Raw genomic sequence first — 17,450 nt, 5'->3', positions numbered from 1 at the left:
GTCATACTAACTTTCTTGTTAACAAGAGCATAATACACATGTTTCATATTACAACCATCTTTTAGTATCTTAAATGCTAAAGTAAAGTATGATTCTATTAACACATTTTTGCAAAAAAAACATTTGTCTCTAATGACTTTTAATTCATGATAAATGACTTACAGTTGAATCTATACTATGTAAAAAAAAACAGAATTTTAACTTGTAAAAGAAAATAATAATAAAATTGTCACAATAATCTTGAACAATACCTCCATAAGAAGCAATAAACTCTACTTACACGGTTCCATCACAATTCAACCAGAATTACTTTATATGAGAGATACATGTGATTGAAAAAAATGCATAACAAATTGTATGACTTACCCCATTTCATAAAAAAAAATTAAAAACTACATTAATAATTTTAAAAGAAAATTATCTCATTTTTTCTAAAACACCATAATTAATGTACTGCAAACCGGAAAAAAAAACACAAGACAAGAGTTATATATATATATATATATATATATATATATATATATATATATATATATATATATATATATATATATATATACATGTGGAGGGTTCAAATGACACCGGTGTAACTTTAACTAAGTGTTACACCGCTCAATAACTTTATATTAAATGTGAATTTTGTAAATCCAACCGTTAGATTGAAAGTTCATATCTCTTAGATCATATATATCAAATTTTATATTAATCTAAGATGATTTGATACTTCATTCTCATAAAACAAAATTGACGTAATATATACATTTCAAAATATACTAAAATATGAACACTTTGATTACCTTCAAGTTGTTGTTCAGTTTTAACAAAATTTAACATATATGATCTAAGAGATATGAACTTTCCATCTAACGGTTGGATTTACAAAATTCACATTTAATATAAAGTTATTGAGCGGTGTAACACTTAGTAAAAGTTACACCGATGTCGTTTGAACCCCTCCTATAGAAATTTTGACGAAAAGATTATCAAAATATATGTCTTAGTTAAGAAAATCAAACTAAATGACAAAGAGTAATAACTTAAAAAAAATCACTTAAGGTGTCAAAATAAATATAATAATTTTATAAGTATATATATAAATTCAAAAGGTGTAATGAAAATTTGAAATAATATATTTCATACAAATCACACAAAATTAAGTTATGTTACTGATAGATTATAAATACCAGTATTTTTGTTCCAATTATAAATACGTTTGTATTGATGTATACTAAATTTTGTTGTCATATATTTTATTTTAAATATTATAATTGAGATATTTTAAGTTTTTTTTATATATCGGAATTATAATGACAACACCAAAGTTTGAACATAAGATGATGTACATTGTATTCTAATCCTACTATTAAGTTATTAATGTATGTAAAGTGTAACGACCCACTATAATCTTTATACTTAACAATTCAATTATTACTAATAGAGAACATACAAGTTTATACCTAAGGTTAACATATTCGCAGTTCTTGGATGTGCAAGTAATAAACATACATACATGTGCAATGATTTTCACTGGCAATTGACATATTATACAAATAAGGGTAAGCTAGTATATAAAAGAATAATCATGTAACAAGTATAAAGAGTAATACAACTATACTATCAACAATATAAATCACACCACATACACCTCATGCTCTACAATTTAGCACCACAATAAACATTTCAACATGACATTCAATACCTTACAAAGGAAGCAACTTAACACCATATGTTCGTTTCATATTTCACCACATTAATGCCATTTACTAATATAGTCAACACGTACAACATATGAACAACACCAAAATCAATCAATTCATCATATGCATAATACCTCAAATACATATGTTATCACACATTCACTTATAAAGATCTCCTACAACAAATGTGAGCAATCTAAGTGATTTGATCATACTGAGTCAACATGATCTTTTTACAACTACTATATTAACAACTAATTAGGATATCAATCCCTAATAACATGATTTCTTAAATGTCACCATAGATTTACCTAACCTATCCATGTTCAACATTTTATCAAAGTAACAATAAGTTGTCATACAGCAATCCATGCCCAATCCCATATACCTTGTGCATAACGCCATTGAGATAAAGAGCTCTTTGTCTTATCCATGTTCAACATCATTCAATTCATACTCAAAGTGAATGAGATCAAAGATCCCATGGGACAATCATGTCTGATGTGATTAAACTCACGCTCGACCCCATTTCAAGCATAAACAGTTCTCTCTTCTCATGTCCAACATCACTCCATTGACATCCAACATCACTAAAGCACAGAGTTTCTGTCTTGGTCAATCCAACTCAACATGACCAAGTCAAAGGCTTTTCTCTCTCCTCACGTTCGACACCACCTATCCCACGCCCGATGTGAGTGAGACAAAAGACCTTTGAATTGTGTCAAACCCTAAACCCTAAACCATAAAGGAACGCCCAACCTGATTTGCTCAATTCACCTAAAAGTCACAATCTCCAACATGCAATGGAAGATATCATACATATACACCATAAAAAAACTCAAATTGAACCAATATATCAACATGTAACTATAATTGATCAAAATCATCAAAATTCATCCTAAACATGTTTCAAATGAACTTTTCAAATGATTACTAATTAAATTCAACTCTTAAGTTACACGCGTTTGGTTTCTCGCGTTATGTCGAGAATGTTATGAAGTGTGTAGAACATGAAATTTTTAAAGTGTTTTGATTTATTATTTAAAAAAGTATTGTTTTTGAGAATTTTTTTTTATAGATTTTTTATAAAAATATTGTCATAGAAGGTAGGATACTAATTTTCTTGTAATACTTTTTTTTAATATAATAAAAATGTTACATTACTTTTATTTGTTTTAAAGAATATTTATATGTATTCTTAAAAAATATTTATAATTAATTAAAAAAAATTCATGATTCTCAAATATAAATTTCTTTTTAGTGTACCAAACGTCTTCATAATTTGTTATTTGAAAAATAATATTTCTAAAAAATTATTTTCGAAGATGATTTATATATATATTTTTTGCAAAATTATTTCCATAAAAAAAGTGAGAAATTAATTTGTTCAATGTGAAAATAAAATTTTAATACAAAAAAAAATGTCATGTATTTTTATTTGTTTATTTATTACAATAAAATCATTAATTCACATATAATATTTATAGAAACATTTATAGTCATGATTCTCGGGAGTTATACAAATCATGATTTGTCAGCATATACTAAATTGTATTTAAGAGTGAGTTAAATAATAGATTTACGTTGCGAATGAATAGGCATGAACTATAGGAATTCAGTTGGATGATATATTTCCAATTTAATTAGCAACATGAATGGCGTCTTCAACCTCCTTGGCTGGCTCCACCCAATATTATCCTGTAAATCAATTTTGCATACATTTGCAAGATATTCCCAATGGAGTCGCTGTTGCATGTTTTGCTTCTTTCACACCTTATCCCCATTTGTGTCTTACAAACAATAATCATTAATTATAGGTGACACGCGATGAAAAAGATGGCAAAAGAATAATTAAAAACAAAAGAAAGAGATGCAACAACTTCAAGCAAAAGGAATATCATCAACAAGTGATAAGGAAATCTCCTTAGAGAGATTCATCGCTATAAAATGAAATTATACTCAAATTTAAGTTTCGTCAGTTTTTTTTTTTTTTTTTTTATGTTTCTTTTCTTACACCTTTATATTTCTTTTTTTAATCACTATATTAATCTCCTTAATTAAAGAAAAAATTATATGCGCACTCCCTATATATTTTACTTGCGCCTTTGTTAGTCAGAAAACTGCTTTGATAGGAAGAATTATCGTAAACGTTAATAAGCTAGGATGTTGATCATGAGTAAAAAGTGTAGAAAAAAATTCATATATACCATATGGTATCATTAAACTTTCGGCATAATTTGCTTTAACTGAAATATCTATTTTTATCTCTAATTTTGAGGTACACAATTTTTTTTTAGTACGTTCTTAATTATATATATATATATATATATAAAGGAGGGTTCAAACGACATCAGTGTAACTTTTACTAAGTGTTACACCGCTTAATAACTTTATATTAAATGTGAATTTTAAAAATCTAACCGTTAGATTGAAAGTTCATATCTCTTAGATCATATATGTCAAAATTTGTTAAATTTGAACAACAACTTGAACGTAATCAAAGTGTTCATATTTTGGTATATTTTGAAATGTATATATTACGTCAATTTTGTTTTATGAGAAAGAAGTATCAAATTATCTTAGATTAATATAAAATTTGATATATATGATCTAAGAGATACGAACTTTCAATCTAACGGTTGAATTTTCAAAATTCACATTTAATATAAAGTTATTAAGCGGTGTAACACTTAGTAAAAATTACACTGGTGTCGTTTGAACCCTCCTCATATATATATATATGTGTGTATATATGTAGGTTTATCTGTTTTTTATTTTATTTTTAAGAATGATCAAATTATATATTTGTAATCCTTAAAAAGGAGAGATTAAAATACATTGATTATCTGTTATATATATATATACAAAGTATAGTATATTTAATAATAAAAAATATTGTGGTAAAAAAGAAAAATATATCGAACCCTCGCTTTGCTATGTCTTAACAGAAAGGATGAACAGCGTTATATATATTGTTATACAAACTAAAATAAAATGTATAAGTAAAAGATAGACAATATAATATCCAACCAAAGTTCATTATCTTTCACTGTTACTAGTATGTTTGAAGGAAGTGATTTATTATGGAATGAAGAAGAAAATGATAGATTTTCTCTCACTTAATTAATCTAAGAATTATATTTTAACTCTCTCATCTCTCATAATAAATTTCCTCTTACTTAATATGGTCTCTATATATATGTATATATGTGTGAAGGAGATGATTTAAGTAATTTGTAAGAAAATTGTAGCAGAATTCATAAATTTAATTTTATTCTCTTAAAGAATGAATTTGTGTAAAATAATTTTACCAAAAAAATACATAGACGAGATTACTCCTATATGATTGTCAAAATAATTAGTTAGTATTTTACATAAAAATCCAATTATGTGAAATATACTTTTTAAATATTAATTTTATATTATTTTATTTACCTGATTTTACTTTACTAAATAATTAAAACTTTAACACTATTTCTTATTTATTTTTATCAAATTAATTCTCAATTCTTTCTCCCCTTGCAAACAAAGCATATATTATTACAAAAATGAGATTTAGACAAATGCTATATATAACTTGAAAAATTCTACATGTTCCAAAATATGTTACCAAATATATATTCAAAACATTAAAAAAATAATTTAAATATAAAATATTAAATTAAATAATTATTTTATAATAAATTTATTAAAAATATGAATATTTTATGAATCAAAATCTTCTGTCTCCAACTCCTATCCCATCAATCACAAATTATCACATTATTACTTTTAATTTTAATTTTAATTTTTAAAAATTGTAACCAATTCTATTACAGTTTTTTCTTCTGAGGTAAAGAAAAAAACTGTAACAGAGTTGGTTACACTTTTTAAAAATAAATTAAAAGTAATGATGTATAATTTATGATTGGTGGAACAGGGTTCGGGGATAGCTCGGAGAGAGAGAATTTTGATCCATATTTTATACATTGCAACGCTGATTCAGAACTTTTCTTCTGCGGATGAAACAATTCTCGTATAATTTCACGAGTATGCAGTAGGAGAGTTTTGGTAGGGTCGCAAAATAAGGGCGCTTCATCGTCACTTGGACACTCAAAACAAGGATGCGTTGCTGGATTCAAAATCATAAGCGCAAGGAAAACTATTTTTACAGTGCCTTACCCGTTAACTTTATGCCAAACAGTACTTGTTCATCAGAATCATCAAGCTCCAACACAAACTAGAATCACATTGACTAATTTTACAAGTTATAATTTTGCATAAAGCTATCAAATCCCACTTGACACAAATCCACTATCCAGATCCAGTAAAGAAAAACACAAAATTAGATATGATATGAGGTGCTTCTAATTAAATTTGAATATAACAACTCTGATAACACAAGAAATGAGAAAGGAGCATGAGAATAATATATTGAAGTTTAGAAGGGATAGAGAGTATAAATAACTTAGCAACGAATTAAAAAGAGAAGCTAGGTTGTGGAAGTGAAGTAAGAGAGTTGGATGATAATCAGAGGATGATTGGATATTCATGGTGGTTGAGGGAATAGCCCAAGGAAGACAATGGGAAGCCAAGATGATCTTGAACAGTGTACTCTTCAAGGACCAAACGGGCATCCCAAAAAACGTAGAACACTGAAGAGATGAGCATCAAGAAGTACGTTGTGATTGGTGCCATCTTGGATATCATTCCTTATTACTCAAACCACTCTATATAAGTGCTTCTCTTCAAATCAGTTTGGAGCGTTCAGTACGTTATGTTTGTTATTGACAAGAGGAGAGGACAGGACAGCAGAGGAAATTTCCAATAAAGATGTTTAAGACCAAACCGGTCAAAAACAACAAAAGAAACCAACACAAAACTAAAGTCACGTACTTCCACCGCCACTTTAGCTTACTGCAACCTACCTTGGTGCTTTACTTGTTACTACACTACTTCATTTCTTTTATATAAATATATATATATATATATATATATATATATATATATATTAAAGAATTATAATGGTAGCTCCTCAAACATCTATCTCCATTTCTTTATCATTCTTAACCATTCGCTTGTATTTATTTCAACTGTAACTCTTTATTTTTATTTCTCCCAGAGTTACTAGTTGGAATCTCGCACACACCTATATAAAAATTAGATGATTTATAATTTTAATAAATTGCTTAAAAATAAAACCAAATAAAATAACTAATGAAATGTATCCTATTCGGCTTTTTGGCAATCTTCACTCTGTCCTTTTGCCTTGACTGGATATACGGGACCATTACTATAACATATATTGGCCCACAATATTGAATAACTTTACTTGATGAATTGTACGAGAAGTTACCATTATGATGAAGCCAAACAAGAATCTATGATTACTCATGAATAAGGAAAATATCAGATTATAAAAGTTTAAATTATTAGATAGAAATAAATGTTTTTTTTTTAAAGTTAATCACCTATACTCTATCAGTGTAAAAAAATTTTACACTGGCAACCAATCATATCTTTTCATGTTAGTTGCTTATTTAATGAAATAATAATAAAAATAAACAACTTTAAAAGATATCATTGGTTGTCAATGTAAAAAACCTTACACTAGTAGTGTATAGATAATTAACTCTCTTTTTTATATATATTTGATACGCCTCTGCATGCACCAAACAATATATAAAGAATATTTATCTTAAAAAGTGATTATTTTTTGAAGATTTATTTATAATTGTTATGTATAAGAGGAAACGATAAGATGCATTAACTAAGTGACGAATGCGGTGTAGCATTGCATCTTAATGCAGCGAAAATGATGGATGGTCCACATAAATAGAACTTGAATGGACCACAAGGGTCATTATACTCTCTTCTCCATTTCACACTGTTTGAATCATGGCACTCCTTTCACCTTTATTCAAATTTCAAAAGGAGGACGGATCCTAGGGGTTTGATTAGAATATGTTTTTAGTTGTTGGATATATTTATAAAGTATTCAACAATTATGATTAATAGAACATTCACAAACTTATTTTATATTTAGTTATTTGCTTAATAATTAATATTAATAGTTTCAGCAAATATTCCCTTCCGGTTCATGGAAAATAACCCATATCTACGAAGGTGGAAGAAACAAAAAGTGTTACGAGCAACAAGAAATAAATAAAAAAAAAATCTTAGATATGGAAAAATAAGTAGTATAAGACATAAACATCAATTTTTCCTGCACTCAGTCCAAATTCGTTTATTAAAAAATAGTTAAAAAGAATAATCTTAGTATAATCAAGATTATAAGAGAAACTAATTTCCAATAAAATCAAAAGATATTCATTTCAATATTATGATAAAAAAAATCATTAAATTATTTGTTGAGCATTTTTTTGATTGTCAAATAAATTTAAAGAGGAAGAAGATGAAGACAATAATTAATAGTATTTTTAATATTTTAATTTCCTATTCATCTTGATTGTTCGATTATTTAACTATATTAATAATTAATGTTAATTAATGATAACTAAAAATAGAATTTTGAAGGTAATTCACGGTGAACCAAATTATCAATTTCTTCATCTTAGAATTATAATTTGTCCATGAAACACAAAAGGAGACTCGTTTAAGGGGGAGGTACTAACTTACTAAGAGACTTGAAAAAGGGATAGAGTACATTAAGAAAGATTGAATTTGCAAATTTGTAATTTCTATCTCATAACTTGAGTGACTGAATTAATTTGAATAGATAAAGTGAGAAAAACTTTAAAACTATATTCATCCTAAGATTAAAATAAGTTGAGTACATGAGAATTTGATTTAAGTTAATAATAAATATATTGTATTTTATTTTTTTAAAGATGAATGTATTAAAAATATAATTATTTTACACCCATAATACATATTAGAATGCATCTTACAGGATAAGAATGCATTCATTGTTAATATCTATGTATTTTTTTTTCTAAGTTGATAATAATCGAATGAAAGATTTGACAACACATAAATATGTAGTATTCTTGAACCATAAATGTTAAATTTCTCAAAATTAAAATACTTTATCATAAAAGTTATGAATTATCTAAAATTGTTGGTATGAGTGATTCAATATTCGTATTTTTTAATTAAAGACAGAAATTCAATCTTTGTTTTAGTTATAAAATTGTGATTAAAAATATTATTTTACTCTTATAGGAATCAAAATAGTGAGAAAAAAAGAAAGAAAAAGAAAAAGAAGAAGAAAAGAAGTATAGTTAAGTGAATAAATATTTTATGCAAAGAAAAAGTTAAAATGTTTGTTAGTGTTAAATGGAGTTGTGAGGAACTCCAAGCGTGTGGTTCAGCGGTAGGGGTTGATCCACGCTTAAGCAAGGTCAGAGGTTCGAATCCTGCCTTGTGTATGTAGTCACGTTAAATCTTGGGGCCAGTTATCTTACCCTTTTGAGGTGCCTCCAATGTAGCTTAGTCACTCACTGCTGTCTGGATACTCCGGGGACGAAAAAAAAAAAATGGAGTTGTGAGGCAATTTCCTATCTTGTCCGTTCTTTTTCCATTTTTAGTCGAACACGTATGCTTTTCTCTGGTCTAAGTCATGAAATCAAAGGAATTTCCAATGCCCCTCACTTTCTGTTCGTAATCTATCTTTTCTTCGCGTCTTCTTTAGTTTTTGAAACCATTTTGATACGGCAGAGAAAACATGCTTTGCGTCTTAAATTATTGGATCATGATATATACATTTTTTTTAATAAGTATACTTCTTTTTTTTAAATAAAAATAAAATTCTTAAAATATTTTTAATTTTAAAATTTTACATTCCTAATATTTAATTTAAGACTTTTTTACATACTTCTTTCCCTTATTTTTACATGTATTCCCTTACTTTTCTTTACCCTCACTTATTTTGGTAAGTAATTTTAATTCTTTTAGTTTTACATTATTTTTTTTACCTTTCTCTTTTAGTTTTCTGACTGATTTCACTATCCGCATAGTACTCTAGAATAGTGAAAATGTCTTTTTCATAACACTAAACTTAATGTTAAAGATTTTGGAGGGGTGAAAGGAAAGGGAGTGTTGAAATAAAAATGTGTGTCTAGTTTGATAGAAACTGTCGAGGAAGCTACACGTATCTACAATGTTGTCGCCTACTAGTTTTATGATTTGGGTGCATGTAAAAAAGTGAAAGATGTGAGAAAATAAAGAGTAATATAAAAATCGAGAGAACTAAAACTGCCTACTGAAATAGGTGAAGAATTAGAGGAAGACAAGATAATGCATATGAAAACTGGAAAAGCTAAGGGAGGAGGTGTGTAAAAAGAAAAAATAGTAAATTGAAAGTTAGAGATGTAAAATTAAAAAATTAAAGAATAAAAAAAATTATGAATATTTTAAGATATTTAAAAAAAAAAATAAAGGAGGTATACTTATTATAAAAAAAAGTTGTATATATCATTAGCCTAAATTATTTGAATATACCCCCTCGTTTTGGGTCAATCAAATGCTCCAAGAGGCCCAAATTTAAAAAGATCAGCAAACCCAATTCCATGTGGCCCATTTTAAGCTGAATCAGCCATCTTCTCTAAACCCAAACTTTAGTTGCATCGTATGCGTACGGTACTTTTCTTTTTTCTTCTTTCGAAACAAAAACAATTGGTTACCATACTTCTTCTGTTCTTTAGTTGGGCAGTAGGGAAAGTTGTAGAGAAACTATCTTTGGTACAACCCAAAAGAAAAACTTAAATAATTTGGATCAGAATACATGTTTATATTATTAATTTGAATTTCAAATTAGGTGAAAAAATACTGATCATGATTATTTTAATTAATATACTTAAGCATTTGTATGAATTAAAAATAAATAAATATCATTTATATTTGACGGGAAAAACTAAATGAGATCATGCCACAAGATATCAGTCTCTTGCTGGCTAACTAATATTTTAACTTTTTCACTGTATAAGATAAGTATTTATTGCATATAATTAAGATTTATAATGAATGAGTAACTTCGTATATATAAATTATATTATGGTTAAAATTCATAATAAATAAATGTTTTTAAGTATATAAATTATATTTTTCATATACAATGAATAATTTAAATTGTGGTATGAGGTTTTTTTAACTATAAATAATTTCTTTAAAAAAAGATTATTGAAATTCAATTTAGAGATAGAGATAAAAATTTCTTTAAAAACAGATGATCAACGAAGAAAATTTAGCATATAGATAAATTATATAATAATAAAAAAATAGTAGTTCGATATGGTTGAGAGAAAACATTTTTTGCTCGTTGCAAGAGTAGTGTGTGAAATGCATATCTAAAAATGATAAAAGAGAATATTGAAAATGTTTAGACAAGGTTTTGAATTTAAGTTTTGTGTATAAAATAATGTGATTAGAAGGGAAGATCTTACTAAAGATGGTCAATCAAATTTTTCGAAAAAGATTAATTAATGATGGGGTTAGTGGATAATTGGTACGAATAACATTGTTAAAAAGAAGAGAAAAAAAATGAGGAAAGTGAGAATCTTACTATCTAATTTGTGTATTTTAATTTATAATATTTGATTTCTAAACATAAATTAAAATTTAAACTTTAATTCTTTCACCAAAAAAAATTAAATTAATTTTATCAAATCTAAAACAAACGGATCCAGAAAGTTTTAGAATGTAGTGATTCTTTTTCCTCTAAATTATTATCCATAACAAGAAAAAGTTGATTATAAAACTATAATATTTGACTTGGGTTCACAACTTCAAGAAAGGTTCCTAACCTCTTTAACTAGAATCTTTCTTCATGAAATCTGAACTTTTCTATTCTTTTTTTAGCTTCGTCTGAAACAATTTTAAAATGCAACTGTTTCTGATTTGATTTTAGCTTTATTCTGCTTTTTATTAAAAGAAAAGAAGCATAGATTACCAACATATCAGACTCACAGGTTGGCCAGTCACTAATCGCCAATACCAAAGACAAAAAGAAAATGTCACTTTCCAGAAAACTGTATCCAATATTTTAACTTCCCTTAAAATGCATCCAAAGAACCAACCTCAGATGGTCTACAAAGGATTAATGACGTGAAAATAAAAGTTACATACCTTGCAAATATGGCATGAAATCTATTTATGGCATGCCTTCTAAGTTGTAATCAAGATAAATTGACTTATGAAAGCCATGCGTTGAAAGCGAACAATAATATCAATCAACCATTAGCATTTCGTGGAGGAAAATTGAGTTGGCACCGCAACTATGAAAGCCTTTATTCCACTGTGTAGTGTGTAGTGGCTTGAGACTTTATTTGGATTATTGGATACACTTTTTATAATCATTATTATTTGTAGGGTTTTCATATATTTATAATATATTTTGAATTAATGAATATGCTTGTGGAGGTAGACACAAGAGGTGAACAAGGTTACATAAATGATGTGATTTTTTTTTTCCTTTTCTTTATAGTGTTTTTGTTTATATTCTTTTATCTTTATACGTAAAAAGAATTTTTTTTTAGTTCATAACAATTTATAATAACTCGAACGCATTTAACTTTTATAAAAGCTTCCTCATATAACTTGAAAAAAATTAACTGTGTAGGTTCATTTTAGATGATGGGTGCTCAATTCATGTTACATTGTTATTTTTCTTCTCTTATAATAATTATGGAGAAGTTTATTAGAGATATAATATAATAGTATAGGTGCTAATTAGTTGAGATTTTTCTCTGTTTAGAAAAAAACTAATAACTCTCTACTAATTAACACCTATACAGTTATATTATCTCTTATAAGAGTGAACTAAAAATTGTTATGTTGAAAGGGAAAAAAAATGACAAAAATTTATGTATCATTGTGGTGTGATAAGTATTGTGGTTGAAAACTAAAGGTTTCCGTCTTTTTACTAGTTTTAAAGAACGAAACAAAAAACCATTCAAAGTGGGTTGAAAAATTGTTCAGTTTAAAACTGTCTATTTGTTGAGAACTAAAACAATTATAAAAATAAAAATAAAAAAAACTCGTCGGAAAAACTCTTCCAAGGAATTACTGTAACTTGATGAGCCTAATATGCTTATATTTTCTTGAGCCAAAAAATGATAACACAAGTAACTGATGTTGTAATAGATTTCAAAACCCTATTGATTCCTGATCCTGAGTTAAGTTGTGGGATTCGTTGCATTTTGTAGTTCAAGCATAGCATAGTTCCAGTATTAAAAAGTAGTTCCAATTATTAATGACGAGGAAGCCTACTTCAGATGCTGAAAATGCTATGACTAGACTACGCACGTAGTGGTTTTACTTTTCAGTAAGCATCATGCATGCCACTTTGATACATTAGGGCATTAAAAGAAGCAATTTTCGATATTATATAGTTGGTGAGCACATTAAAGAGGATAGTGCCATCGATTAAGAAATTTTATTGATCACAGACCACTTAACATTTGTCATATTTTTGCTTAAAACAAACGTTAATTAGTGTGCATGTCTTTGGATAAACAATGTTTTCAGCTTTGGTTAAAATGGTGTGCAGATTTAGCAATAACGCATATTGCATTAAATGTATTTTCTCTGTCCTTTCTTTTGTAGGTTTTCTGCATTGCTGATAGTAATGTAGTAAAAGCAGGAACCTATACTTAAAATTTTAAAAATAGTTTTCCATAAATATGAGTACAAGGATGACAGAAGAGAATAACTTAAAAAGAAAAATGACACACTAAAGGGAATACAGAGGAAAGTGCAAAAGGCTCCCCCTGTCATGAAAGAGACTTTAATCTACACTTATCCACAATCTTGAAGGCATAATTGAGAGGGTCAAAGAAAAGTTGCAAATACAAGGCAAAACCATTTCCAATTATTAAACCTGCAATATCCAACTCCATCTCTCCAATTATCTTCTTTCCACCAACAAGGCCATCATCATGAAGAGGGAGACAACTCAAACATTGGGGTTACTCCTGAATGATCCAAGAGCCTTAACTGCACCAGCCCTTAAGATGAACTGGTGGTAGAATGCTGCAATTGCTGCCCCAATAAATGGTCCTACCCAAAAGATCCACTGACCAGACAAAAGAGAACAATATATCAGATAAAGCTAATCTTTTCTTAGTAGACAACTTGACAAAGACTCTAGTTAGATACAAATGTAGAAGGGCGTCTCAGAGTTACTATACTAAAAATGAAAAACTTTTTTCCGGTAAAAAAGTTCTAAAAAATAATTCTAACTTAACAGGCTCAACGCCAGTTACAAATTAAGGCACAGTAACAACAATAGCAATACTCACATGGTCATCCCAGGGCTTATCTTGGTTGTAGATAACAGCAGCTCCAAGACTCCTAGCAGGGTTGATGCCAGTGCCAGTGACTGGGATGGTGGCCAAGTGAACCATGAATACAGCGAATCCAATGGGAAGTGGAGCCAAAACCTAATGCAGAATAAAGCACAATAAGAATCTGATGTGATTGATTCAAAGTAGATACTGTTGATGCAAAGTTATTCCAAACACATGAATCCAAACTAATAGAAAAAATATATCGGTAGTGACAAACAATAGACAATTGAGTTGTGACAGATGGGGCATGCTTACATGTGAAGCCCATATTTCATCATGTTTTGAATTAGAAAATGTGGTTTAAAGGCATTTTATTTGGGCACCCTAGCGGATAATTGACAAATTCAGGTGAAGCTGGAAATTCCCACTAAAATTGCCAGCCTTGGGAAAATGACACATGCATCATAGACATAATTATGAACACTTTAAAATCTTAAAACTTAGACACTCTAAGTCCTTTACGAATAGATATTAACATGGATACGGTTTGCTTTTCAAAGAACAAAGTAGAATCCACTTTTCTCCGAACTGGGAAGAAATTATATAAACATATAATTATGTGCTGGCCATGAAATTCAACCACCACCACAAACTCATGCGTAAGGCACAGGGGACCCATGTTCCACAAGCGCACGCTACTGTTACACCTCATTAATATCATCATTTCATTTAGAAATTATGCTGAAAGAAAGGGATAGTTTCACCACCCTAGGTAGGATGCCTAGACAAATCAAAGATGTGTACACTGAGAAATTAATTATGGCACTTTCAATTTGGAAAACTAACAATCAAAGAAGTTGACTACAAGAAGCAAAGCAAGAAAACTGGAAAAAGCCATGAATATCGAAACATTGCCCAACAAACATATAGGTTTAATTATTGAAGCACACCATTTTCTTTTCCTACACCAAGGGGCAACCAGATATCACACGGTCTTAAAAACTATTTACCATATTTTAAAAAGGTCTAATTACTCTCGTGGTCCCTACAGTTCAATGAACTTTACTTTTCAGTTTTTATAATTAAAAAACATTCCATTTTAATCCTTGTACATACCATTTTTATTTTTTTCTAGTCTTTATAATTACATATTACATAAATTTCACATTTTAGACTCTAAAAAAATGAGAGCAATTAAAAGGAAACAAAATAGGTTAGTATAGGGATTAAATGTGTACATTTTTAAGTACGAGAACTAAAAGATAAAGTTTATGAATCTACAAGTTTCTTAAGTATAATTAAACTTAAATAAAATAAAATAAAATAAAAAAGGCGTAATCAATGTTTAACCAAAGGGCTAAAAAGTAAACCAGATCAAACTTTGTTAATTTAGAAAATCAATACTGTCTCTCCCTCAACACATGGTCATATACTATTCCATTCAACAAATATATTCAACACAACTCAGGCAGTAACATCATGTTCTACAGTTCATGCATTATTATTCATACATCCAACTAAAACAAGGGCACAGAATCAGAAACAGAAACTAATAGTGAGAAAAATGATTGAAAACGTACTGGCACATGGGAATCTCTAGCATTCCTCTTGGGATCAGTGGCAGAGAAGACAGTGTAGACCAAAACAAAGGTGCCAATGATCTCAGCACCCAATCCAGTGCCTTTGTTGTAGCCATCAGCGAGGGAATTAGCCCCACCACCATACTTGTTGAAGTATGACTTTTGGAAGGCCTTGACCAACCCAACTCCACAGATAGCCCCCAAGCACTGAGCCACCATGTACATAATAGCTCGGATCAACGACACCTTGCGAGCCAAGAACAGCCCAAATGTCACTGCTGGGTTAATGTGACCCCCTGCAACCCCCAAAAAAACTTCTTAGCCAGGTGAACAAGAGCTAAAACTTCCATGCTAACTCTGAACAAACAATTACTAGAGGAAAAAATTTTCCAAAAACAGAAACCCCTCTATTCGGAGGCTGAAAAACATGGTTACAAAATGATAAATAAAACCAAAGTACTAAATCCCTTTAAATTTGGAGGCCAAGGATCTTAGAACTGGAAAGCTTACAAAATCAGGTCAAAAGGTAAAAATTTCTCCCGACTTATGTACACTATACAGCTATACCACCAGTACACGTGAAATCTCCAACAAAGAAACATAAAATTCAACCAAGAAACTCTCTACAAGTAAACAATTTTTTTCAGACAACCAAGACATGAAAGTGTGACAATGGAAAAAAAAAAAAAAAAAGGTAAGAATTTGCCCAAAAAAAACAAACATGAAGCAAACAAGACAAGTGACAAGATACTTTTTTTTTTTCTTTTTTCATGTGCATTGAAGCAAATGGATCTGAGGAAAGGAGAAGAAAAGCAACCTGAAATCCCAGCAGTGCAGTAAACAAGGATGAAGATCATGCCACCAAAGGCCCATGCAATGCCAAGAATGCCAACCCCACCACAAAGATCACCACCAGCCTTGAGGTCACTCTGGTGCTTGTACCCTATCACTGTGAGCACAGTGATGTAGAGGAAAAGCAAAGTGGCAATGAACTCAGCAATGAGAGCCCTGTAGAATGACCACTTTGTGAGCTCCTCAGCATCAATGAGGGGTGCTGGTGGAGGGTCATGGTAGTCCTTGCCAGAGAAGGAGCCACGCTCAGTAACCTCAACGTCTTTCGCCATACCCTCTTGCCACAACACACTCTACGAGAAACCTAAGGTGTCAGAGAAGGCAGAGAGCAGAAAAAGGAAGAAACTTTGGTTGAGGAAGCTAATGGGGAAGTGTGGATGAGAGTGAGAAGAGAAGGGGTATATATGCTGGTGCAGACCCAGGATCACACCAATTTTTTATTCTAAAAGCTTTTATTTTTCTCTGTTAATGTGATCTGTCCTATTTTGCTTTAATAATACTACTGATATAAAGTATCTGTTTTTTTTTTTTTACTAATATGTGAGAAATTTAGGTGATTATTTTTAGTAGAGTATTATTAATTATTATTTTTATTTGTAAGAATGAAGTACGAGAGACTTTACTTTTAAATATCCAATTTAGTATATTTAAATAATTATATTCAAAAAAAGGAAGAAAAAAGAAGGGTTTGGTTATGGTTTTAGCTTTCACCGACCCTCACTCACTTGCCACTCCCTTCTTTTTCATTTGCATATATTTTATTTGTTTTGTTTTTGTCATTTTTCGTGTCTTCAGAATCTGCATATGATGGTAGAGTAGTTGGGTGTAGCCAAAGCAATCACGGGTTTTGGGACTTTCTGCAAACTTCTACAAGTTGTAAGATTATTCTGCGGCTTTAATCATTTTATCGCAAGGTATTTTGTGTTTTATGCTGTCTTTATTTGCTTGTTAGACATGTGTAGAAGTTATTCAGAACCAAATTCAGGTTTCCAACTCAAAATTATGTTTCTTTTTGCTTGTTTAGAATCTTTAAGTTTCATTCCAAAAGTAATTTCAGATGTGAAACGTAAATTGTGGGTTTTAAATCTGACTAT

At 29.3% G+C, this 17,450-nt stretch overlaps 1 protein-coding gene across 1 annotated transcript; it reads right to left on the bottom strand.

Moving 5' to 3' along the window:
• Positions 1-13,288: 13,288 nt before the first annotated feature.
• LOC109814941 (aquaporin PIP2-2) lies at positions 13,289-16,751 on the bottom strand. The gene is made up of 4 exons (XM_020379484.3): positions 16,322-16,751; positions 15,505-15,800; positions 13,937-14,077; positions 13,289-13,710 (listed from the first exon to the last, which is right to left on the bottom strand). Exons 1-4 carry the CDS (start codon positions 16,626-16,628, stop codon positions 13,591-13,593), a joined length of 864 nt encoding a protein of 287 aa, XP_020235073.1. The 5' UTR covers positions 16,629-16,751; the 3' UTR covers positions 13,289-13,590.
• Between the last annotated feature and the right edge of the window lie 699 nt (positions 16,752-17,450).

This window comes from Cajanus cajan, chromosome 7, assembly GCF_000230855.2.
Source record: "Cajanus cajan strain Asha chromosome 7, NIPB_CcT2T_4, whole genome shotgun sequence".
Taxonomy (NCBI): domain Eukaryota; kingdom Viridiplantae; phylum Streptophyta; class Magnoliopsida; order Fabales; family Fabaceae; genus Cajanus; species Cajanus cajan.
The sequence above is the reverse complement of the archived record's forward strand: the minus strand, read 5'-3'. Positions and strand labels throughout refer to the sequence as shown.